This window comes from Lynx canadensis, chromosome A1 (genome assembly GCF_007474595.2).
Source record: "Lynx canadensis isolate LIC74 chromosome A1, mLynCan4.pri.v2, whole genome shotgun sequence".
Lineage (NCBI taxonomy): Eukaryota > Metazoa > Chordata > Mammalia > Carnivora > Felidae > Lynx > Lynx canadensis.
The window spans coordinates 93,235,341-93,260,630 of record NC_044303.2 but is presented as its reverse complement, the minus strand read 5'-3'; the positions used below and the strand labels follow the sequence as shown (position 1 = coordinate 93,260,630).

Genomic DNA, 25,290 nt, shown 5'->3' with positions numbered 1-25,290 from the left:
CCATCATCATTTATGTAGAACATTGTAAACGAAGTTGTAAAAACTATGAGAAAAGCTTTGCCTGATTGGATTGTATTCACAATTGATATTTCAAGTGAGGAGAGGTTATTTTTTGAAATGTTCACTTGTTACTCTCTTAGAAATATTCTGGAAAACTCTCTCTCCTCATTGTCTAACAATATATTTCTGCCCAGAGCACTGCAGATTAATCTTAATGTCCTTGGCTCCCAAAAATATCACTCATGACACAGATTAAGCTATTTAAAAATTTTAAATCACGGTTTAATTTTGAGTTTGTAACCAATGAAATGTGAACATCTAAGACGATGCCACAAAATAATTCATTCGTTTCATTAGCTTTATCAAGAAATGCAGTGCTCATTTCTTTATTTGTACATTTTTGAAATGGGTAAGTGTTTTAGATGTTAGCATATGGATCGACTGTATCTTATGTCAAAGTAAAAAAAAACACATAAAGGTATAAATTCTTTCAATTTCAAAACACAAGAACCAGAAAATTCAAATATAAGAGAAAACAAAGAAATACAGTACTTTGGAGAAAATATACAAGATGATTCAGGGATGGCCCTGTCCTCTCTCAGAAGTATTGTAAGTCGTATTTCTTTTTCACAATTTAGTAGGGGCCAGATGGAGAGAGGGAGAGAGAGAGATGGCCCAGGGGAAATCTGACATTGTACAGTTTATCTAAACATGCATTGCAGAAAGCCCAAGGGGCAACAGGCAAATAAATCCCCCCCCCAAAAGGAAGCCATATCTGGCTTAGATAATCCCCAGGTGACAAACTAGTATTTAAGTCTCTTGGAGGGGGGCAGTATCTGACAAAACATATTTCAGCTTAAGGGAACTAACCTTTTATATGAACTGTGAAAACAAGTGATCTTTTTCTAGGTATCTATACTGCCAGCCAAACACTGTACAGGCAAACACTGTACAAGTTTGTAGGAAACCTCCAGCCATACACTGCCGATCCCTGGGAAATTTACAAGGGATAGAATTAACTCCCCAAGCTCACCCCCAGGAGACTGCTCTGGGGCCCAACTCAACGGGAGGCTGCCTGGGCTAGGGACAGACACAATCCTATTCCTCCTAGCATTTCACATAGGCTCGTCCGAGATTACTGAATTTCTCTACATGCAAGTAAACCATTTTGGGTGGGGCCAGTTAAGAAAGAAATCTGTCCCGGGGTGCCTGGGTGGCTCAGTTGGTTGAGCGTCCAACTTCAGCTCAGGTCATGATCTCATAGTTCGTGGGTTCGAGCCCCATGCCAGGCTCTGTGCTGACAGCTCAGAGCCTGAAGTCTGTTTCGGATTCTGTGTCTCCCTCTCTATTTGTCCCTCCCCTGCTCGGGCTCTGTCTCCCTCAGTCTCTCAAAAACAAATAAATGTTGAAAGAAAGGGAAGGGAAGGAAAAAGGAAAGGAAAGGGAAGGAAAAAGGAAAGGGAAGGGAAGGAAAAAGGGAAGGGAAAGGAAGGGAAGGGAAGGGAAGGGAAGGGAAGGGAAGGGAAGGGAAGGGAAGGGAAGGGAAGGGAAGGGAAGGGAAGGGATCTGTCCCTTAGAAGGGAAATAGAGTGGAGCTTTTCAGGCTGAGAACAGAGGGCCTGTTTCACCATGAATCTCGACAGTGGCAATGAGGTCGCTATAAATTTCAGTGCACATAACACATTTGTGTCCATATAGATTATAAGTGGATTATAACTTCATTTCTTTTGTGAAGTAGGATCACCAGTGACATCTAAGCAAAGGAGTGGTTCAAACAACTAAATAGAAGATTTGTGCTGTCTGATGAGGCTAGAAAGACAGGAAGGGCAAAGAAAAAAGCAAGGAAAGCTACAAGTACCACAGAATCCAGGCAAGGTTAATCTCCAATCTGGCTATGATCCACTGCATATTAGGCTATTTGCACAAGCCCTGAGTCATACCTGATTCAACAATAAAGGAGTGGGGGTGGGGGGGGGGACATCTTGCCAGAAAGGAACACCAAGGAAATTGTTTCTAAGAAGCTTAAGGGGAAAGACTCTGTAATTACCAGTTCTGTGTGTATAAATAGCATCATTCATGTCCCTTGTGGGCTTGTTATGGCCCTCCAAAAATACACCCATGCACATTTCATTTCCCAAAGCATTATGCTATATGATAAAATGCTATCTCTTCTGAGGAAAAAGGAGGAAATGATCCAACAGTGAGCAGAATGGGCGCTACCCGTTGTAATGAAAAAAACAAAAAACAAAAAAACAAAAAAGTTCATTAAAATGCACAAAACTATTTTTCTTGTACAAGCAAACCATGTTAAATTATAACCCCAGATCGTATTCTGTACAATTGGGACTTGAAATGGGCCTCTCATTACCACTGATGACCTTAAAATTGGCCCAGATTTTATTTTCACATCTAGCTGCCTTAATCCCCGTTTGGTTACTACCAAGTGGGAGAAGAATGTTCCCACTCCATCTATGCCCTGGGCAGCTCAGTCCTTCCAGCCAGTTAGAACTCTTGGAACAATCTTCTGAGGCAGCTGCTAGCAGGGTGCGTGTTGCCCTGGCCACCATTCAGAGGCCCTCACATGGAGATCCTGTCCCTCTGCTGCCAGCATGGGGGTGGACACAGTGGGGGCATTGGGAGGGATGCCTAACATCAGAAATGCTGGGAATTTCCTGGCTTAGGAGCTCCTGGTACTCGTTCTCATAGCCCAACATGTAAGCAGAAGATCAAAGAAGCATCAAGATGATACTTTTTGCTGTCGCCAAACTACACAAAGCAGATGAGAAATGGACAGAACCCAGGTCACTGAACACAGTGCATCGATTAGAAGCTACGTCTGGCTTAAACACTGAAAAGTTCATACTACATTGTCATCAATTTGAGATAACCTGCTGGCCTCCAATGTGTATACACCTAAAATACATGGAACCAATTAGTCCTGGTCAAATCGGGGTGGGTACGGGGTAGTGATCACGTAGGAACTTGTGCTGCATCACAGAAGAACAGTGACATGTCGCTACGGGCAGCAGACTTTTCTCAAGGGTTCCGCAAGACCTGGCCACCCCTCCCAGCCTCATGCCATGGCACTGTCCCACTTTTCACCCCTGGCCCAATGACCTTGCTCGAAGGTACCAAGCTCCCCCTTGACTCACTACCTTCAAATAAACCATTTCCTCCTCCTGGATCCCCTTCCTTCTTGCCACACTGCCTGGCTATTCACCCTTCACACCTGAGCTCAGAAGTCAACTTTCCCGGGATGGAGGAAAGAAAATATTATTAAGAAAACCATAAGGAAGGGGCATCTGGGTGGCTCAGTCGGTTAAGTGTCCCACTCTTGGTCTCAGCTTAGGTCATGACATCATTATTCATGAGTTCGAGCCTTGCGTCAGGCTCTGTGCTAGGATTCTCTGTCTCTTTCTCTCTCTGCCTCTCCCCTGCTCATGCTCTCTCTCCCTCTCGCAAAATAAATAAATAAACCAAGAAAGAAAGAAAGAAAGAAAGAAAGAAAGAAAGAAAGAAAGAAAGAAAGAAAGAAAGAAAGAAACTCATAAGGAAGAGAAAATACATTTACAGTACTACACTGTATTTATTGGAAAAAAAAAATCTGCATATCCTTAGACCGTGCAGTCAAAACCCATGTTGCTTGAGGGTCAACTGTAATCTAATTCTGTGATTGAGAAAACGCAATTTTTCAGCCCTTCAGCACACTTCAGGATAGGTTGTTGTGGTCCGCATTTTGCAGATAAGGAAAGCGTGTTTCAGAGAAGAGAAAGTGTACCTCGCTCTTATGACAATGAGAGGACCCAGACTGAAATGAAGAACTTCCTGGCTGCAGCTTGGAGACCAGATTTGCTCATCAAAACGAGTGCCTCTCCCCACAAAAAGCAATCCAACAGCCACTGATGCTTCATGGAGCTGTATCACGCTAAGAATGAAGATCAAAACCAGCCATGTTCTCTCCCAACCTAGAACTGATTATTTATACTGGCTGCTGGCTGTTGGGAAACCTAGTGGCTTGCAATCAAATCACACTGTGCACCTTCATGCCTTCATGGTCTAAGAGGATAAGCAAAAGAAACAAAGTAAAAAGACACTTACCATAATTCCAGTAAGCAAACAGACTCCTTTCCCACAGTATGTGTTAGGTACCATGTCACCATAACCAATGGAGAGAAAAGTTATTGATATCAACCACATCGCTCCGAGGAAGTTGCTAGTAACATCCTGTTGATCATGGTACCTGCAAAACAGCAAACAGAGCCGGTCCTTTATAATTAATCTGCAGTATGGCTGCCAAGGGCAATTTGATCCAATCCAGCGAATTCACTAAGTAGCTTCCATAAACTGATCTACCGGAAGGTTTTCAAATCTCACTATTATGTGTCAATAAAATTGAGGTGTCCCTGAGCAATCTGACAGACATCAGGACATTCCTCAACTTGAAAAACAGTCTGAAAGGGAAGCTATAAAACAGGACAAGCGCTTTTTTCACTGGTAGAAACTGACAAATGCACATTTCTTTCTGAACTCTGCCCATGCCTTTCTCGTGGTTCCTCATTCCTTGACGCCTGCTGACGTGCCCAACTTAATGGGACCGTATGTGGTACTACTGCATGCAATCTGTAATCTCTCCCCGCACCCTTCCAGTAGGAGGAGCCATGCTGTTCCCTTTGCTACCTTTATTTCTGTGATGAGCCAACTCCTAGTCATCCTTCAAATTAAATGCAGGTGGAGCCTTTTCTGTCTGCTCTTCTCCCAGCCCCTCCCCTACATGCCCTCAGCATCCTCTGTATTCCTCCCCCACAGGACATTACTGAGACTGTCTACCTGAAGGTCCTGCTCTAGCTGGCTTCCTTGAAGACACAAATGTGCCACTGATTGCACAGTCCCTGCCCAGAACCGGAGCTTGATAGAAATCACTGCCTCAGTAGTTACACACGAAAAGCTTGCAGTCAAAAAGAGAGGGAGGGATATAGTTTATCCTAATTAGTCTTTGAGGTATCAAGATTTTCGTGGTGTGGGGGAGGAGGAGCGTTTTTATATCAGAAATATATATCCTATGGGGGCACCTGGGTGGCTCAGTCGGTTGAGCATCCAACTTTGGCTCAGGTCATGATCTCTCGGTTTCTGAGTTCGAGCCCTGAGTGAGGCTCGCTGCTGTCAGCGTGGGGCCTGCTTCAGATCCTCTGTCCCCTTCTCTCTCTGCCCCTCCCCTGCTTGCACGTTCGCGCTCTCTCTCAAAAATAAATAAACCTTAAAAAAAGATATCCTATAGTGTTTATTTGAATTAGCAGCACTGAACAGTAATGCTGGCCCATCATGGAGACACTGCTATCCGCCATGCACACGACAGTGAGGCCAAGTGAGTTGTTACCCCAGAAGAACTTGCCCTGGATGCGTGTGCTATGTAGTCATGGAGCAGAGTGCCCCTCCTCTAGTCTCCGTGGCAGTCAGACCCCAGACTCTGGTCACCACGGGTATTCTTGGCTCTTCACCCAACGTCTCCTAAGGACCACTTTCCTTCACAGCTCTCAGATACCACTGAGAGGTATTTCCTGGCCTCATTTCTTGCTCTCCAAAGCATGCTCATAATCTCCTAGCTTGCCCATGCTCAATCCTTGCCGAAGAGCACACCGTGAGTCTTGGGTGGTAGGAGGCTAGAAATCTCCACCATTCCACCCTAGTGAACTGCCACCAGGACCCAGCTGTAGAATCTCCTCTTCCCAGAATGGCCAGGTCGAGAGGCTGTCATTGCCAAAATAGAGGTCAAGTGCATTCCTAGCTTTCCAGGAAGACAGATGAGTGCATTCACCCTCATCTGTGATGCAATCGGTGCTATACTTCAGCTGCAACATGAGCTAATGGGCTCTGTGACCTACTCTGGGGGCATGCTGGGCCTGTGTAATAAGACCTCCATGGGCGAATGTGGTTTTTATTTTAAACAAGACACTTAGGGGCGCCTGAGTGGCTCAGTCGGTTAAGCGTCCGACTTCAGCTCAGGTCACAATCTCATGGTTGGTAGGTTTGAGCCCCGCATCAGGCTCTGTGCTGACAGTTCAGAGCCTGGAGCCTGCTTTGGATTCTGTGTCTCCCTCTCTCTCTCTCTCTCTCACTCTCTGCCCCTTCCTCACTCATGCTCTCTCTCTCTTTCAAAAATAAGCATTAAAACAATTTTTTAAAACAAGACCCTTTGAAATAAGCTTTAGATGATAACTCTTTCATGATATTGGGGCTCTCTGTATTTTTCATCAAGCACCTGCCTAAAATAGGGAACACATTCCCCTAGTGTGGGTGTGTGCTGCACAAGAGAGGGGTGGCAGGGGCACTCAGGTTCCATACAGTCTTTAGTTGTGAGACAAGGCCTCTTAACAAAGCACGATCGACATAAAGATCTGAGACACTGAAGAGGTGAAGACTCTAATTCCCTGATGCATCTGTAGTATTTGTGGAGCACCCACTATGTGTTCAGCCCTTGGGTTGGATTTTCTCATGTTACATCATTACTTTAAGACCAAGGCAACCTTTTGGCCAAAACAGTGATAGTCCCCACCCTCTATCAACCAAGTGTCCTCAATCACTTAGAAAATGCGATCGTGTGCCAGTGAAATCCTCAAGTTATTTCCACACCATGAATGGCCAGGACACATGTGCACCTACAAAGAGGCGTGTGAGATTTCAGACTATGAACAAAGGTCTCTAAGGGAAACCTTCATGGCTGGTGTCCACAAAGATATCTCAACTTCGTCATGGGTATGGAGAGCTTGCCCATCTGTTCTTTCCAATTTGGTTTCCAAAGCTCGGAGAAGTAAACAGTTTTGAAAATTACCATAAAAAGCATTCAGTGGAACGTTTAGGCAACCCGATTCCTCTTTAGTTGCTTACCTTAATAAATGCCCAGGTTTTAAATACACAAATTTGACTCTTTGCAAAGACTCTCAAGCATTACACCATTCTATCGTTCTGTCAATATTCATTATATACTACGCACATTATTTTGGGTCAGACACTGTAATCCTGTAGTGAAGGGCCTAATTAGAAATAAACTTTCTAGGAATTGGTATTTTAGGGCTTGGGATTCAATGGTAAATTATTTTTTTTTTCTGCTTATGAAATAATAAATCTGCCTGAAACGTAGCTCACCAATATGGAAAAATAACATCTTGGACTAATGTTTATATTACATTCAGACATACTTACTTGTGAATAGTCAAGAGAGAAGCAATTAGGGAATCGCATTAGGCACTATTTGAATAATCAAGATTTCTTTCCTGGCAACTAAAATATCAAACTTATCAGCAGGATGATATTATCCCTTAGAACACTGCCAGGTTTGGAACTATGCCAGATTCACACCACTGTGAGTGATTAATCTGCACAATGTAAAGGGTAAAGAAAAAAATTTCAAGACACTATTTACAGATGTTTATTTCACAAACTTAGACAATTCCAACCTTCTTCACAAGAACTATTCTATGAAAGACGTGAAGAAATGACTCAAAGTGGCAAATTTCAAATTCTGATCAGTATGAATCCCTATTTAATTAAAAATACATCAAATAAGATTAAAATTAGAGCAAGGGAGGCCTGATGATCTCAAGCTTTTAAAATAAGAACTCTGGAGTTTGGAGAGAAGACTTACTGCACTGTTTTAGAGCAGTGCACGTTTCATAGACATAATGGTTGTGAGATCGGCTTTAAGGTTTGGAAAAAAGGCAAAATATTCCTTTTCTTGGTTTCCATTCATTTTTTCACTGTTGCCATTTTCTCAAGTGGGTCTCCCACTTGTTCTTATATCACAAATATGACAGCTTTCTGTGATACTTGTTTAAATTTGCCAGGTTATCTTTCCCAGGGCATTACTGAATTCTTCCCTGAATGAGGTAGCATCTGCCCTGCACCCCGGACTCTCTCTCAGCATCTTTCCAGAAGCAACAGGAGCTTTGGCCACACGAGTGGCTGGCACTATGCCATCCTCTTTCATGGCTTTGTTTACAGGTGCAATTCCTCCTCCACCCCCCTAGCCCTGATTTGTATTTTGAGAATCTACTCATTGGTCCCCTTTTCCAGACTCCACATAGCTTTTGGTCAACAGGGTACTTCAGGTGGTCCTCTGTAGAGATGTCTAGCACCATCAGCCAACGTTAACTTGGGTCATAAGACATGTAATGTGTAATTTGCTCATCTAACGTGCCCCTAGAATCTTAACTATAAAGAATTTAAGGACAAAGACTATGTCTTTATTGAATTAAGTAGCATGACAATGTGAAACATTTGTTCTCAAACTGATGTGCCCCTAGCCACATTCTAGGCCTTCAGGATCACATATACAGAGATACAAAAAGGGGACAGGAATGAGTCTTGCTCATCAATTAACGCGAATCAGATCTGTCATGTTCTGTTCCAAGATCTGTGGGCAACTTCTAGGTATTTTTACACTGACAAAAAATAATTCAACACTGGAGGTTAACAGCTGACAAACTACATTCATTAGTCTTCTTCTGTTAAACATACTGTTAATACTACAAATGGCAAAAAGACTTCATCTCAATTGTCACCTCTGATCTCACATACCAGCCTTGGTTGTAGAGTAAAAAGTATTATGGAGATTTAAATGCATGTGATTGATCCACCACCCGTTGCCTCTTGTGAATCCACCTTTCTCTCCAAAGATACCACTAAAGGATAGTAAGGCAGTTGAAAAAAATGTCTAAACCCACAAGAACAAAAAGAAAGAAAGGAGAAATCAGAGCATGAAAAATAACACATTTTTATACAAACAAAAGTACACAAGGAATTCTATTTCCAGCCAAGAAGAAACAAGGGACTGGATTTACACTGCCTCCTGAAACAACTACAAAACCAGACCAAATATTTGAAACAATGGTTAACAAGACATAGATCATCTACTAAAAAAGGACAGTGATCCCTGAGAGATAGTAAACAACCAAAGTGGTCATACAATCGCCTCAGCTTAATATCTGAAGAGAATCTGCAGGATGTAGCTGAGGGAGAGAAACCAGGCACTGTCCAAAATTCTCCCCAAGTTCAGGGACAGAGTTGGAAATCCAGAGAGATCTGGAGTTCAAAGCGTCAAAATCCAGACAGAAGTCTGCACTGAGGGAGACCCAGAGATCTGCACAGGAGTCTTCCTGATTATTCAGCTGAGTAGTGATCAGTACATGGATATAAAACCCCAAGGCTGGAGAAGTACAAGTACTATATGTAAAGTAGTTCAATATCACTTAAAGACAGGTTGTAGTAAGTGGTATCATTTTAAATGAAGATAAGACTGTGATAATTTAGTTACAGTATACCTAAGTGTCTAGGTATGCTGTAACCCTAAAAGACCCACTAAAATAATACACCAAAGTGTAGTAACTAATAACACATTAAAGGATACAAGATGGAAAAATAAAAAATAAGTAATCCAAAAAGAAAGCAGAAATAGATAAAAGGGACAAAGAAAAGATGGGACAAATAGAAAACAAACAGCCAGAGGACAGATTTATCCAAGCATATTGGTAACCATATTAAATATAAATGGCCTAAATACCTCCAATTAAAAGGCACAAAGTGTCATAGAACCCATGGAAGGTTCACAACTTCAAGAAACCAGGTATCATGCAGAGGGTCAGGTGCCTGTCCCTGGTTGGTACTACCAGACAACTAACAGGAGACAGAGTTCATTCTCTGGGGACAGACTGGAGATTCTGACCCAGGGCCCAGCTAAGGTCAGGAAAGTTGTTTGGGGCCGAAAACATGGGGATGAAATTCAAGTTTCCAAACTGAATAACAGCTTCTCCAGTTTCCTTTCTTCACTCCCCATCCCAGACCCTATAATAGAATTCACTTTTATAGACAAAGAATATTTTCCTTTGGAGAAACAGAACAGTTTCAGTGAAAAGGCATTCATGTACCAACATCAAGGATTCCCTCACGAAAAATGCAGCTGTCCACTTACCCACCCTACAGGAAGTTTCACCAGACAACAAGCTCTTCTCCCCATACAGAGCTCCCAATTCCCACTCCTGACATGAAAGAACCATAGATGGTCAGCGCACATTTGAAGCATATTCTCTATAGAAAAGATACAGACAAAAAAGGAAGAAAGCAAAGAAAGAATGGGAGGAGGGAAGAAACCGGAGAACCTGGACACAATGCAGGGTGATGGGGACAGGAGTCCTGAACTCTCTAATTTCTGTCAGGAAAGACCTAAGGGAAATGATGGCATCCATAAAACAGGAACAGGATACTAACAAAAATGTGCAAAGAATAAAAGAGGGGAACTTAAAAAAATATTATAGTGAAAAAAATAACATAACATGATAAGAATATAAATTGGAAGAAACCTCCCAGAAAGTAGAAAAGACAAAAAGACAAGGGTAAAGGAGAAGATAAAGGTTGGTTCTCAGAGAATCAACATAGATGGCCTAATAACTGAATTTCTAGAACACAGAAAGTGGGAGGAAAGAAATGAAAACATTCTTTTATTTCTTTGGTTTTTCCAGGAAAACTGGAAGGCAGGGATCTCAAAGATTCTAGTTGGTATCTGCATTGGGAATAAGAAAAGACCTAAGTCAATGGGAGTGGGGGGTGGTCACAGTAAATTTTATTTATTTTTTTCATTTTTATTATTTTTCTAATTATTCTGAGCTTCGGTTTTTATTTTATTAATTTTTAAGTCTTTTTTTTAAAGTAGGCTCCACACCCAACATGGAACTTGAACTCATGACCCCGAGATCAAGAGTCACATGCTCTACCGACTGAGCCAGCTAGGAGCCCCCACAGTCAATTTCAAAGTACTAGGAATAAGGAGATCTTAAAAAGTTTCAAAGAGGGGGAAAAAGAGATCACAGCTAAAGATGAAAAATGGTTGTCTCTAACATTATTTAATCATTTAACCTGTGTATTGTGTATTGTGGTGGGAAAGGTGGAGGCAATCTATTACTCCTGGATTTGAAGAGGTGAGGGATGGAGAATCTGGGCAAAGGAACCAAACAGGCATAGCTCAGCCCCTCTCCCTGCTCTACTTACCCACAGAGCAGACCTATCTGGTTTTCTGTGCAATAAGCTTCCCCAAGGAGAGATGACTCCCCCTGGGTTATGAGGTGTACCTACAACTCCATCTACTTTGGTGGTGAATCATCAGAACACTGGGCAGCCCAATGGGCTGTAGTCAAAGGGATGGTGTCCAGATCCATTTTATGTCCATAATGAAGCTGATACTTTGATGTCTACCAGTTGAAGACCCAGAGAAGTGAAAGATCTACATGATCTTGCTCCAAACCCCAACTACGTACTTGTAATTTTGATTTTAAGTAAAAGCAAATAAAATAAGCGATTCAATTAAGACATACAACCATAAAAAGAGCTCCAATGAAGGCTTACACCTAGGGCCAAAGGAGAAAAGTACTGAGTGTCAACCGCTCAGAAAGGAGGGGGGACATGTATCTCTTATTTGCCACTGGTCCAAATCAAAGGTGGCCACCTGTACCTGCATATTAGAATCACCTGGGGAGCATTAAAAACTAAATATGCAAGGGGCGCCTGGGTGGCTCAGTCTGTTGAGCGTCCTACTTCAGCTCAGGTCATGATATCACAGTTCGTGGGTTCGAGTCCCACATCAGGCTCTGTGCTGACAGCTCAGAGCCTGGATCCTGCTTTGGATTCTGTGTCTCCCTGTCTCTCTGCCCCTCACCCACTTGTGCTTTCTCAATAATAAACATTTAAAAAAAATAACTATGCAAAAGTCTGGTATCCCATGACACAGATATATTTTTTTAAGCTTCCAGGTGATTTTAATGTGTTGTCAAGGCTGAGAACCATCTATTAGCTTTATTTCAGAAGTTCTTCATTCAATAACATGTGGAACATCTACACAGAAACGTGTATATGAGCAAAAAATAGTTAAGTGTTTATGAGAAGTTCAAAATATGGTAACGGAGAAAAACTGATGGCAAAGAATACTAAGGTGACATGTAAGTTGTACTAAGTGTGAATATGAAAGGTAAAGACAGATCGAGGAAAAAATATATAACAGATTGAAAGTAATGATATGAGTATGTAATAATGTTAACACTGACACCTAAAATTATCCTTTTAAATTCAAATAAAATGTAAAATCCAGTAGGTGCAAAGATTTTACTAAATACCTTTCTTTTTTTTATTTTTTTTATATATATATGAAATTTATTGACAAATTGGTTTCCATACAACACCCAGTGCTCATCCCAAAAGGTGCCCTCCTCAATACCCATCACCCACCCTCCCCTCCCTCCCACCCCCCATCAACCCTCAGTTTGTTCTCAGTTTTTAACAGTCTCTTATGCTTTGGCTCTCTCCCACTCTAACCTCTTTTTTTTTTTTTTCTTCCCCTCCCCCATGGGTTCCTGTTAAGTTTCTCAGGATCCACATAAGAGTGAAACCATATGGTATCTGTCTTTCTCTGTATGGCTTATTTCACTTAGCATTATACTAAATACCTTTCTAAGCGAAGGCCCTCTAAAGTGAAGATGTTAGTAATTTTATGTATAACATTACTCCATAAATAATTTACACAAAGTTCCTTCAGGCCAGAGAACGTGAACAGCCCCAATCAATGTGACTTTCTTCTTATCCCTTCCTGTTTCCCTGCTTTTCTTTTTATCAGTGAGTTGTGAAAACATAAACATGTCTTTACGACCTTGGGGGTCCCAACATATTGACTTCCTTCACTACTGATAAGTAGATCCCAAGAAAAGCAGCAGAGATAGGTAGTAAAAGGCTACTTGTAAAGCCCCATTGTAATTTAGGCCAGAGCCAGTTCTGATTTTCATTAAATGCATAATTCTTTATTAACTCTAAAACACACCAAAGTCAGTTTTCTTTTCTTTTTTAAGTTTGTTTATTTATTTGGAGAGACAGAGATGACAGTGTGAGTAGGGGAGAGGCAGAGAGCGAATCCCAAGCAGGCTCCATGCTGTCAGTACAGAGTCTGATGCAGGGCTTGAACTCATCAACTGTGAGATCACGACCCATGCCTAAATCAAGAGTTGGATGCTTAACTGACTGAGTCACTGGGATACCCCACCAAAGTGAGTTTTCTATTTTGATTTCATCCTGCTCTTGTACGCTTGCACATTTGGAATGTTTTCCTCTCTTCTGGTAATTTGGAAAATCGCAAAGCTAAATGCTTCTCTCTCTTCCTCTCTCCTTCCCCCATTTCTCTCTGCCTTTTGCTTCCTCCTCACCTGTTCTGTGCCTGTGTGTGTGTGTGTGTGTGTGTTGGAGGGAGAGTAGTTCTATAAATTGACCGATTTCTTTTCATGTGTTTAACTGTGGCTAATGAGAATTTCATCCACTGTGTGGATACAGAAGATTGATCTTTGGGTAACTGCCATCAGTGGATATGTTGTAAGAGCATAGGCTTCCTGTGAAATAAAGCTAAAAGTCTCTATAGGAAATAATGGGGATAATAGAATGGATTTTTAAACTTGAAGAATGACATTATGTTTCCCTGAGAAGACGTTGTCTATTATTCATTTATGCATTTTCATTTCTGTGAGAATGAGGGAGTTCAGAAATGACTTGCCTGTCAATACGTTACCAGTCTTAGTTCTCCATAATTATTTTACAATGATCTAGGTTAAAAACCTACAGGAAGACAATGGTATCACATTAACATACCCTCAACATACTTCGAAGACTTAGCAGCATTCGGGGTCTCTTTGATAAAGAGTTTAGTGAAATATGACCCTCTCTGGAGAGAACTTTCAGGTCTGAGAGCCATGGTACCAAGTTGGTTCCTAAAAGTAAAGATGGAGAAAGCCCGAGGGTGTGTGTGCCCATCAGGAAAGATTTCCCTGAACAGAGACCTGCATTTAAGCAATAGTTCTCAATCCTAGAGGACCCAATCCCCCTTTTTAAGATCTTGAAATGGAACTCAAATAGTATACCTTATCTAAATACATGATTTTTTTTAAAGCTACATTATTTTTGAGAGAGAGAGGGAAGGTGAGAGAGAGAGAGAGAGAGAGAGAGAGCGAGCGAGCACAAGCCATGTGAGGGGCAGAGAGAGACAGGGAGAGAGAGAATCCCAAGCAGCTCCATGCCTTCAGCTCGGAGCCCAATGTGGGACTCAATCTCATGAATGGTGAGATCAGAGACCTGAGCTGAAATCAAGAGTCTGACACTCAATTGACTGAGCCACCCCGGAGCTCCTGTATACATGATTTATAAAACAAAAATAATATAACACCTTAACTGAAATACAGAGAATTAAATTGGAGTAACAATTTAAAATACAGCATGTATTTCAGTATCTAAACCCTTGGGCAATACTAACCTAGGGGGTGCCCAGGTGGCTCAGTGGGTTAAGCATCCGACTCTTGATCTGAGATCGAGCCCTGAGTCTGGATTTGTGCTGATAGCCGGAAGCCTGCTTGGATTCTCTCTCTCCCCTTCTCTTTTTGCCCCTCCCCTGCTCTCTCTCTCAAAAAATATAAATAAATAAAAATTTAAAAAAGGACTAACCTAGAAGACATAAAGAGCAGTTAGTTTGCACCTTTTATGTAAAAGCACTTGGATGCAATTTAGTCCAGCCAAAGTGAACTGTTCTGGTAATTTAAGAGCCACAGGGGCACGGCCATAGCTGATGTGATTTTCTGAAAAGTGAAAAACTTTTGGCCAAATCCCAAATACAACAAATGACGATATTCCCTCAATTTCTACATTATAAATGTGTTACAAATTATATGATTATAAATCACGTTATAAATAACAGCCTTATTTAAAAGTGTATATATTACAATTGAGCAAAAATATTTCATGTGGATATTTAAAATGGATTTAGGTCTAAACTATGAAAATTATGAACAGGTTTTTAGTACACAGAATGTCCAGCAGGTCAGTTCAAGGTCAAGTGGGACACAGATCTTCTGTTGGATGGGACTGTCCCAAGCACAACAGAACACAGAGCATCCCTGGTCCTACCCACCCCCCCCCCCCCCCCCCCCCCCCCCCCGGGCCCGGGGATGAACAAAGAAAACTTTCTCCAAAAGGGCCCCTGGGGGCAGAACTACCCACACCCCACCATGCCCCGTGAGAAACACTGGTCTATCACTTCAGCTGGGATTCTGTAATAGCCATCAGAAAATCTGGGGCTGGCTGTATTTCAACACATCTGGAGAGGAGACAAACTGGAAAAGCTTAGAATTTGGCACAAAATTCTATCCTCGAGCCCCTGCTACTCCCCAGGCAATCAAAGATAGATCAAGTTCCCGAACTACGTCATAACCCAGGCCTGCATTTCTGACCGAGTTTCTCCTCGATTCTTTAACTTCCCAACCCATAGTTATTTGAATTTTCTGGGGCACCCTGCATTCCTCCAGCTCCCGCTCTGTGCCAGGCACCTCGCACACACTGTAGGCTCCCCCAAGGGGCAGGTGGAGCCCCAGCAGACAGAGTTGGAGTCATGTGGGGTCAGGCCCAAAGATTCCCTTACCAGAAAGTCAGCGCTAGAAAACGCTTCACATAGCTCGTGTCTGACACATGCCAGGCTCGCCAATGGCAGGCACAGCTAGTCTACACGGCCCATCAGGCCGTAGTTTCAGAAGTCCCCACCGTGATCTTCCACAGGCACGTGCAGCAGCCTGCAGACAGATTCACCTTCCTTCTGGGAGGCCGAGAAGAGTGGCGGGGAGGTCAGTCACTAGGTGGCACTGCCACACCAGTTTATCTCCAAGGCTGTTCCAGCTGAGGCTGGCCAGGCCATGCTGGAGTCAGGGTTGTGAGGGGTCTTAGCTGGGAATGCCTTTCCGTGAAAGCCTCTGAACTGGGCATCCTGCAAGCAGGGGCTGTTCCGTGTGAGAAACAGCAGTGATGGGTGATACAGACAGTCCCAGGCCACTCCTACGCCTGGAGAGCCTCAGGTGTTACCAAGAATCTCAGGGACCGGCGCCTGGGTGGCTCAGTCAGTTAAGTGTGCTACTCTTGATTTCTGCTCAGCTCATGATCTCATGATTCGTGGGTTTGAGCCCTGCATTGGACTCCAGGCTGACAGCGCAAAGCCTGCTTGGGATTCTCTTTCTCCTTCTCTCTCTCTCTCTCTCTCTGCCCCTCTCCCCTGCTTGTGCTCTCTCTCTCTCAAAAATAATGAACTTAAAAAAAAGATCTTAGGGGCATCTCCTTCAGTGAGAGAGTGATGAGTGGGTGAGGGGGAAAGAGAAAGAGCTCGAGAGTAGGAGAGCGAGATGAGATGATAGAAAGAATAGACGCAAGATACAAGAGAAAGAGAAAGAGGAAAGATAAATCTAAATAAATAGACAGAGAAAGAGACCTAGAACACAAAGATAAAGAGAAGAGAAAGAGAAAGAGAAAGAGAAAGAGAAAGAGAAAGAGATTGATTGTCTGGACACAGACTCCATCCTAGATCCAATATAATATAGATCTAAGCCAACAGCCCGTCTTCACCCTCCGACCTGACATTCTCTATATCAAAGGCCAGACCTTATCTCCTAAATCTGTAAGAAAAAAAAAAATGTGGATTTTTTTCTAACTTGTCCATGTTGGAACTGAACATGCATTTGAGGCTATGGCGGTCAGGGGCTTGTTGACTTACCCCGGGACCCGCCTGTGTTCAGAGCTGCTCTGTACCCTCCTGTCAGCTCTGTGTGGCCCACAGCAGTGAGTCTCCAGGCCCAGCTTCCTTTTGCTCTAACACAAGGATCACACCATCTACCTCCCGAGTGGCTTCGAGGACGAAGAAGTGCTATCCAAACGCCGCCTGATCTGTCCAGAAAGACCGGCTGGGTGTTCTACACTGAGAAGATTCTCCATTTGTGTACGAGGGGACACAAAGGAAAGTGTCTACATTTGCAAGTGCACCTGCCCGCACACAGGTGACGCGGTGGACATGAGGGCTTTCCCGCGCACGGGCAGCTCTGATTTTGCTCCCTGTGGCACAGTGACTAGTACCACTGAGACGGAACAGAGCAGGAAGAGGACTGGTGGAAGGAGGGGAGAGAGAGGAAGTGCAAGTGAGGAGCTGTCTGGACACCGTGGCGGGAGAGGACATTGGTCCACAAAATAAGGAGAGTAGGGAGAAGGAGGTATGTTCTGCAACCGGAGGTCCAAGCAAGAAACAAAGCAGAAACAGCAAAAGCTGACAATCTTTCCATGCCATTCTGTTCTCCTGAGTCCTCTGCCAGCCACCCTCCCTCTCTCCAATACTAGCATTTCCACCGTCAGGGGCCAGGGGAGGAGGAAGGTCCATTTGTGGACCTACCATCTCTTAGGGACTCCTGAGAAATTTTGGACAGGGTTTCTGTTTAGGGCTTTCAGTCAACTGCAAAAGAAGAGGCCCCCATGATCCACATCAATCCACAGCCAAGCTGCCCCATCGACAGGAGGCGATGATCATGCACTGATTCGAAATCTCTCATTTTCCAAATACAAGCAAGTGAAAATTCCTACTTAGAACAGGTGATGACTAGAAGCAGGAGCCTCCAGCCTGGCATAGTTCTGGGCTATGCTTAGAAGCAAATATTCCTCGATGTCATCTTTGTCCTCAGAGAGAGAGAGAGGGGGGAGGCAGAACACTGAGCCACCAACCAGAGAGGGCAGAGACAGCTGAGCTGACGGTGACTCAGGCATGGCCAAGAAGAAGGGGAGAAGGAACCGCAGATTTTTTCAGAAGGTCATGTGCTGCTCTTCCTGACGGGCGTACTTTCTTGCACCTTGCTTGCTTCAGCCTGGGCAGCTAAAATAGAGACTGCAGTGCCCAAAAATCGCGAACTGAATTAAAAACACAGGTCTTGGTTTGTGCCAGAGGAGCATTTGTGAGGAGCACAGGGCTTCCTTAAACCCAACCCACTGGCCACCAAGGGCCGATCGATCCTCTCCTGGGTCAAGTCCTCAGAGGTCTGCCGTTGGGACAGTATGTTTCGTGAAACGCACAGAAATATTTTTTACACAAGCGGAAAGTGAAAGAAGAGAAGGAGAGGAAGGCAAGGAAGAAAGAGGCCAAAAGTAACAACAGTGAGAAAGACTGCGGAAATGACTGTCAATAAAATTCTGGCAACATGTACACAGGTGAGTGGAGGAAAACATCACTGCATAAACCACAATCACTGCACAGTCTTGGGACTCTGGGCGGCCTACTTACCCACTGACAAAAATTAAAAAATCAAGGCACCTGGGTGGCTCACTAGGTTAAGCGCCCAGCTCTTGACTTCAGAGAGCTCCCTTTCTCTCAATATAAATAAATAAACTTTAAAAAAAAGAATTTAAAAATCAACCTCATTTCTTCAAGCATTAAATAGATCACATAGCTTTTACTAGTTCCTACAAAGGCTTCCAACTACTCCAAAGAAAGAAGAATGAGAAAAAGGCCAATCCAGCATTCTTCCAGTATTTTTCAATTTTTAGTGTTTGAAGTCTTTAAGATGGCAATCCGAAACAGCTACTGGCTGAGGGTACATCAACTTTAGATGCCAAGCAGGGATGGGAGCCTGGGTGGCTCAGTGGGTTAGGTGTCCCTGGATTTCAGCACAGGTCATGATTTCACAGTTTGTGAGTTCGAACCCCACATCAGGCTCTGTGCTGACAGTGTGACGCCTGCTTGGGATCCTCCCTCTCTCCCTCTCTCTTCCCCTCCCCTCCCCCACTTGCATGCATGCGTTCTCTCTCTCCCTTTAAAAAACAAATAAACATTGTGGGGGGGTGGAGAAGCCAAGTGAGGAGAGGGCACACTCAGTAAAGCAGGCTACATTCTTAGCAAAGTACACTGGAAAAACGGGGGCTGACGCCAAGTGAGGCAGACATTTCCCCCCACAAAGAATCAAAATTTTAGTTTGCCAAATCGGTGAGATCCTTTTTTTTTTTTTTTTTAACCTAGAGAATTCAAGAACCAATAAAAACGAGTATTGCACGAGGAAGCTTGGGTGGGAAATGATCTCTGCATGGGGGCTGTTTGCTGGTAACCAAAAGCTGCATCAAGGAGCAGAATGACAACTGAACAGACCTGGGGGCTTAGGCTGGGCTGCGTAATGTACATCCATCACCTCGTCAGTACAGCCACATGGCAATGACGTGATCTTCTTCAATTCTGTGCCTGTTCCCCTGTGCTAACCAAATGTGAACCTACCAAGCCATTAACATTTCCTGCCATTCAAAAGGACAACATCAGGCTTCTGGCAGCCAAACCCTTTGCCCAAATGCAATAGCTGACATCTAAAAGCCCAGAGCCTTCCGTGTGGTGCACTTAGATGGTGAAGACCTAGCTATGCAGATAAATGTCGATCAATCAATACTCATTTTCTTCTCCCTCCTACCAAATCAGGTTACAAATTGCTACATGCACAGCTTGGCAACCACCGGGTCGTGCCCCACGGGATAAAGTGTTTGCATGTGTTCTACATAGGCTTTGAGACAGCCTATAGGAAATATCTGATCTGCAAAAATTATGAAAAATTTCCCGTATCTGTGCTATCCACTTCAATAGCCACTGGCCACCCCACATGCCTCCTGAGCCCTGGAACGGTGACTGGTACAAATGAGGAACTGAGTTTTTAGTTTTATTTCATTGTAACCAATTTATTTTTTTTTAAGTTTATTTGAAAGAGAGAGAGAAAGTAGGGGAGGGGCAGAGAGAGAGAGGGAGAGAGAGAATCCTAAGCAGGCTCCATGCTGTCAAGTGTAGAGGCTGATGCAGAGCTCGAACTCACAAACCATGAGATCATGATCTGAGCCGAAATCAAGAGTTGGATGCTTAATTGACTGAGCTCCCCAGGCACTCCATCATTTTAACCAATTTTAAATTAAAATTAGTCATAGGGGGTGAATGGCTGCCATATCAGATAGCGAGTACCAGAAGGTCAAGTTGGAGACAGGAGAACCAGAGAACACACATAATTATGCCTTAATAGCACAGCTAATTTTAATTCGGCCATAGTGTTCCCTCTGAACTTTCTTTCTGCCAAAGTGCAATGGGGAAAAGAAGTATTATAATACATTCCCTGACTTTCAGGACCTGAAACCATATATACGTTTGACACAATCTTCTATGCTCCGTTGTCATTTGCTTGTGTATTTTTTGTGGTTATGCTTCTTAGCTAAAGAAAAGGAGTATTTTAAAGAAATAAATTGAGGAGCGCCTAGGTGGCTCGGTCAGTTAAGTATCTGACTCTTCTGATTTGGGCTCAGATCATGATCCCAGAGTCATGGGATCGAGCCCCATATTGGGCTCCACACTGAATGCAGAGCCTGCTTAAGATTCTCTCTCTCCCCCTCTCTCTGCCCCTCCTCCCCTAAAAAAAACAAATAAATTGAATTTTGATTAATCTGTGTATTAATTCATTCCAACATGCAATGCTCCCCTAGTTCATGGACAGACTGTATCTGAAGCTGGGAGGTGAAGCAGCCCCACCCAATGGTTCTGACATCCACGGTGAGTGAAGAATTACCTTTATCTCCACAGGCTGGCAAAGCACCTCTGTTCTTTGGGTCATCCTTACTTTTTTTACAAAATTTTTTTAAATGTTTATTTTTGAGAGAGAGAGAGAAAGAGAAAGAGAGGGAGAGAGAGGGAGAGAACAAGCGAGCAGGGGAAGGGCAGAGAGAGAGGGAGACACAGAATCCGAAGCAGGCTCCAGACTCCAAGCTGTTAGCACAGAGCCTAATGTGGGGCTAGAACTCACAAACTGTGAGATCATGACCTGAGCCAAAGTCAGACGCTTAACCGACTGAGCCATCCAGGCACCCCTGGGTCATCCTTACTTTTGTCACTTTCCATGATTCCATGCATATTGTGGAATACAGCTGATGCCCAGAAGGGACCCACAAAAAAAGTTAGCATAGGCCAGGTGCCTTTTGGGTCGACAGCTTTCCAAATCAAACAACCTGAACACCGGAGTCTGTCCCTCTATTTAAGCTCTGCTCACCTGGCATCTTCTTGAAACAATGACAGAAGCAGGGCTCCAACTCATGTACTTACCAGATCATTTTGTATACTGTTTAGTGATATGGACGTTGATAGCAAACTACAAGGAAAAAAAGTCATGGGGATGTGTGCATAGGTGGTGACCTTTTTTCACTCTGCGCCTTTTGATACGTCAAAATTATTTGAAAACCAATGCTTCCGTAGTGTGACTATTTTTCTTATGCAGCTGCTTAGCTCGCAGAGAAAGAGTTACAAAGCAGTGTGAAGGGGAACATAGCCCACAATGGCTTTCTTTTGCTCCATTTGATTTAACTGGTATGTTTGTTCCTTGTATATTTTACTTAAAAATAACCTTTTCATAGAGTCTATCACTGATGTGAAAAGCAGCTGAACACTTCAGGAAAGTGTGGACTTTTAAAATGAAAGGAGTTCAGTATGGGGGCACCTGAGTGGCTCAGTCAGTTAAGTATCTGACTCGATTTTGCCTCAGGTTGTAATCTCACACATGGTTCGTGAGTTCGAGCCCCGGGTTGGGCTCTGCGCTGAAAGTGTAGAGCTTGCTTGGGATTCTGTCTCTCTCTCTCTCCCTCTCTCTCTGCCCCTTCCCTGCTCACTCTCTCTCTCTCTCCAAATAAATAAATCAACTTAAAAAAATTTTTAAAGGAGTTTGGTAATAGCTGCCAGACATTTCTTCTTAGCAAATGGAGGTAAGGTGGGTTGTAGGGCATTTTTATTTCTATTCTATACAGGATTTGATCCTCAGTTGATATGCACACACATATGTAATTAATACACATCATGCTTATCTGTCTTTCACTTGGCATGTGTCATTTTATATGCAGTCCAGAGAATGCATACCTTTCAAACCCACAATGCATCATATATAACTATGTATGGTCTGTGACTACTGCATTCACAACTACGATCTCCTCCATCCTATACAACTCAGGAACCATCTGAGCTTTGTTTTCTGAGAATGACTAAAAGGACCCCCGGTGGCCTTGTTATGGTGGCATAGGAACAGAACACAGCGCGTAGAAAATGAAGGCACACGCCACGCAAGCCAATGTCCTCAATGCAATCTGGGATGCTAGAAGGCAAACTATTTGGGGGGCAATGTGGGGGTGGCTGAGCAGAGCAGAGCAGAGGGCTTCCGCAGCTCGGTGTCCTAATTCTCTGACTTGATGGCAGACAAGTGCATTGCTTACCCCCACAGCTGGGCTGCACATGGGCCTCTGGGGAGGCTCAGGTCAGTGCTGCACCCCTATGTACGGATGATACTGTTTCCAATCAGTGTCCTTTATGCGGCACACAGCTCACCTCCTGCCATATTCCTCATCTCTGTGAAGGGTCCCTCCAGACAGCAGGCTGTGCTGCTTCAGACAAACTGGGATCACCTAACTTAGCTGGGCCTCATCCCTATAATCAAAGAGCTATGATACTCCGGAGCGTCCACCTTCAAACAATCCTAAACAGAGCCATTTCTTTGGGGCCTGGTCTCTGCCGGCCTCTCCAGTCTTAATTCTTGCTGGTCTCAAATGTTCCCTCTGTACTCCAGTGGAAGTACCTTCAATATATGGGGCATATGTTGTGCCCACCCCAGCTCCTTGGGGCCTCTGTGCACGTGCTGTCCCTTCTTCTATGACCTTCAGCCCCCTTATAAGTAGCCTGGCTTCAGTCCTTCACATCCCGCCTCCAAACATTTCTTAACACCTTCATCCTCCCTCCTCCTAAGGGTGGGTCATGTGTCCCCTTCTGTCTGGGCCCATGGCACCTGTAGCCAGTCCTGCCACACTTTTCCCATGAGTGCTCCTTGGGGGGTGCACCCTGTGCCCTGTTCAAAGCATGAGGCCAGTGCCACTTAGTACCATTGACTATTACATGGTAGATACTTAAAAAAAAAAAAGATTTTTTTTAAGTTTATTTATTTTGAGAAAGGGATAAAGCATGAGCAGGGAAGGGGCAGACAGAGAGGAGAGCAGGAGAATCCCAAGCACGTTCCACACCGCCAGCGCAGAGCCCAACACGGGGCTGGAACTCACAAACCATGAGATCATGACCTGAGCCGAAATCAAGAGTTGGACACTTAACCAACTGAGCTGCCCAGGCAACCCTAAAAAAACCTGATTTTTAATACATGAATAAGAGAGAATCTCCCTTTCCAGCATCTTCTTCTAGGACTGGGATGACAGAGGTATAGTCAATGCCAACTTGACTTGTCTCCAGCCTGTCCCTCAGCACCCTCCTCCTCAATGTTCCTTCAACTGTGTTTCTTAAATGTAAATCTAATGGTGCCATTTTGCCTCAAACCTTGGATGGCTTCCCTCTGTTAGGAAGCAAAGTCACATCTCTTTAGCATGATATCCAAGGCCATTTGCAATTTGCTCCCTGCCCACCATTCCTGCCATTTTTTTCCTATCTCTGGCTACCAGCCAAACACTGCCGCTTTTGCCCCTTTGCTTCTAACTGTCCTCATCTAAGTTCTCCATCATCTTCTTCTTTGTGTGTGTGTGTGTTTATTCATTTCTGGAGACAGAGAGACACAGAGCACTAGCAGGGGAGGGGCAGAGAGGGAGGGAGACATAGAATCCGAAGCAGGCTCTGGGCTCTGAGCTGTCAGCACAGAGCCCAATGCGGGGCTCAAACTTGTGAACCACGAGATCATGACCTGAGCCAAAGTCGGACACTCAAGTGGCTGAGGCACCCAGGTGCCCCACAAGTTCTCCATCTTCAATGCCCATCCCATCTGAGAAGTATTTCCTACGCCCCTTAGGCACAAGTCCAAATGGACATCACAGCATTTATGTTAAAATGTAATTTTATTTTGTTATTTATTTGTCTCTTCCACTGGTCACTGACAACCCAAGGGGGGACTGTCTCAGAAATCCCACGGACTGGCTCAATACTTGGTTCTCAGCAGGAGCCCAATAAATGTTTGTATAACAAATTACAGAAAGTCCAAATCGTACATGCCTAATCACTAGGGTTTTGATTTGGGAAGCTACTTGCCTTAAATAGGAACGTAGAGGCCAGATATATAAAACGTAACACAGTGGTAATTTTGTTATATGGCCAGAGAGTAAAATCAGTGCATTACCTAGAATATTAATGCCTATGCTCTTACTTATAGGTTTTTATTGCTTCGTGTTGTGATGTGTTGTAATTTGTTGATTGCTCATGAGTTTCAACTTCTGACAAATTTCACAAAATTCAGTGAATTCAAAGAAAACCTGGATTTTATATCAGTTTTCCTTTCATGATTTGAACCCTATCAAATTAATTAAAAGTATTAAAACCCCTCTCCCCAAAATAAAAGGACAAATTCTTCAATGTGTAGGATACTACGTACTTTAGACATTGGCCAATTTGTGATTCTTGTGTTCTTCTTCCTTTTTTAATTCTTCTGCTTGATTTTGAGTCTAGAAGAAAGATATTCCTTATATAATCCTAATGAAACAGCACCTAATCATTCTAAAATTCTTTCCATATGTGAACAGCGAAGATTCTGTGCCAAAATGCTAGAAATAGCCTATGAGATTTACACACTGAAAGAGAAAACAAATTTTAAAATAAGTGTTATTAGTGTATTAAATGCCCCAAGTTATTGCCATATTATGTGTGTCACAGAGAAACAGGAACATGCCTCAGTTCCAGAGGGTCTAATGATTACAAAATCCATAAGACAAAGGGTAACACACGGCTCTGCAGAAAATGAAGTAACACAGTCGCCTGGTCTAAAAATTTTTTTTAATTTTTTTTTTTTTTTGAGAGAGAGAGAGAGACAGAGTGCAAGCAGGGGAGGGGCAGAGAGGGAGGGAGACATAGAATCCAAAGCAGGCTCCAGGCTCTGAGCTATCAGCACAGAGCCCAATGGTGGAGCTTGAATGCAAGAACGGTGAGATCATGACCTGAGCCAAAATCGGACACTTAACCGAGCCACCCAGGCGCTGACCCCCCCTACACACACACAGTTGCCTGATTCTAATGGCAATCAACAAAGCAACTTACTAAATACAAGATGTACCCATAAGATGGAGAAATAGCTTGGACTAGAAACAACAACAACAACCCTTCTCTTGTCACTTACAGTTTAGAGAAAGAAAACTGAATACACTAGTGACTAAAACTTACATTTCTTCTCCCTGAAGTTTTTCCCCCTGTGTATTCACTAATTTCCCTGCATTTAGGAACTGATAAATGGCTCTTTGAAACCATCCAGTTCAACCTTCTCATTTAGCAGCTAAAGAAACTGAAGCCCAGAAATGTGCATGGGCTGTCCAAGGTGACTGAACTAATCATTAGCAGACAAAAGCCAGCACCCAGGTCTCTTGGCTTGCAGCCACACACTGAGGCTTCCCCGCCTTAGTACATCT

The 25,290-nt window shown here is 43.5% G+C and overlaps 1 protein-coding gene across 1 annotated transcript in view; it reads right to left on the bottom strand.

The window, feature by feature from the left end:
- The window catches only part of KCNN2 (potassium calcium-activated channel subfamily N member 2), a 157,138-nt gene that overhangs the window by 32,579 nt on the left and 99,269 nt on the right, over nt 1-25,290 (bottom strand). Inside the window, exon 4 of the mRNA XM_032592690.1 lies at nt 4,099-4,240. Coding sequence (XP_032448581.1) covers nt 4,099-4,240 — 142 coding nt within the window. The remainder of the gene's footprint in view (nt 1-4,098; nt 4,241-25,290) is intronic.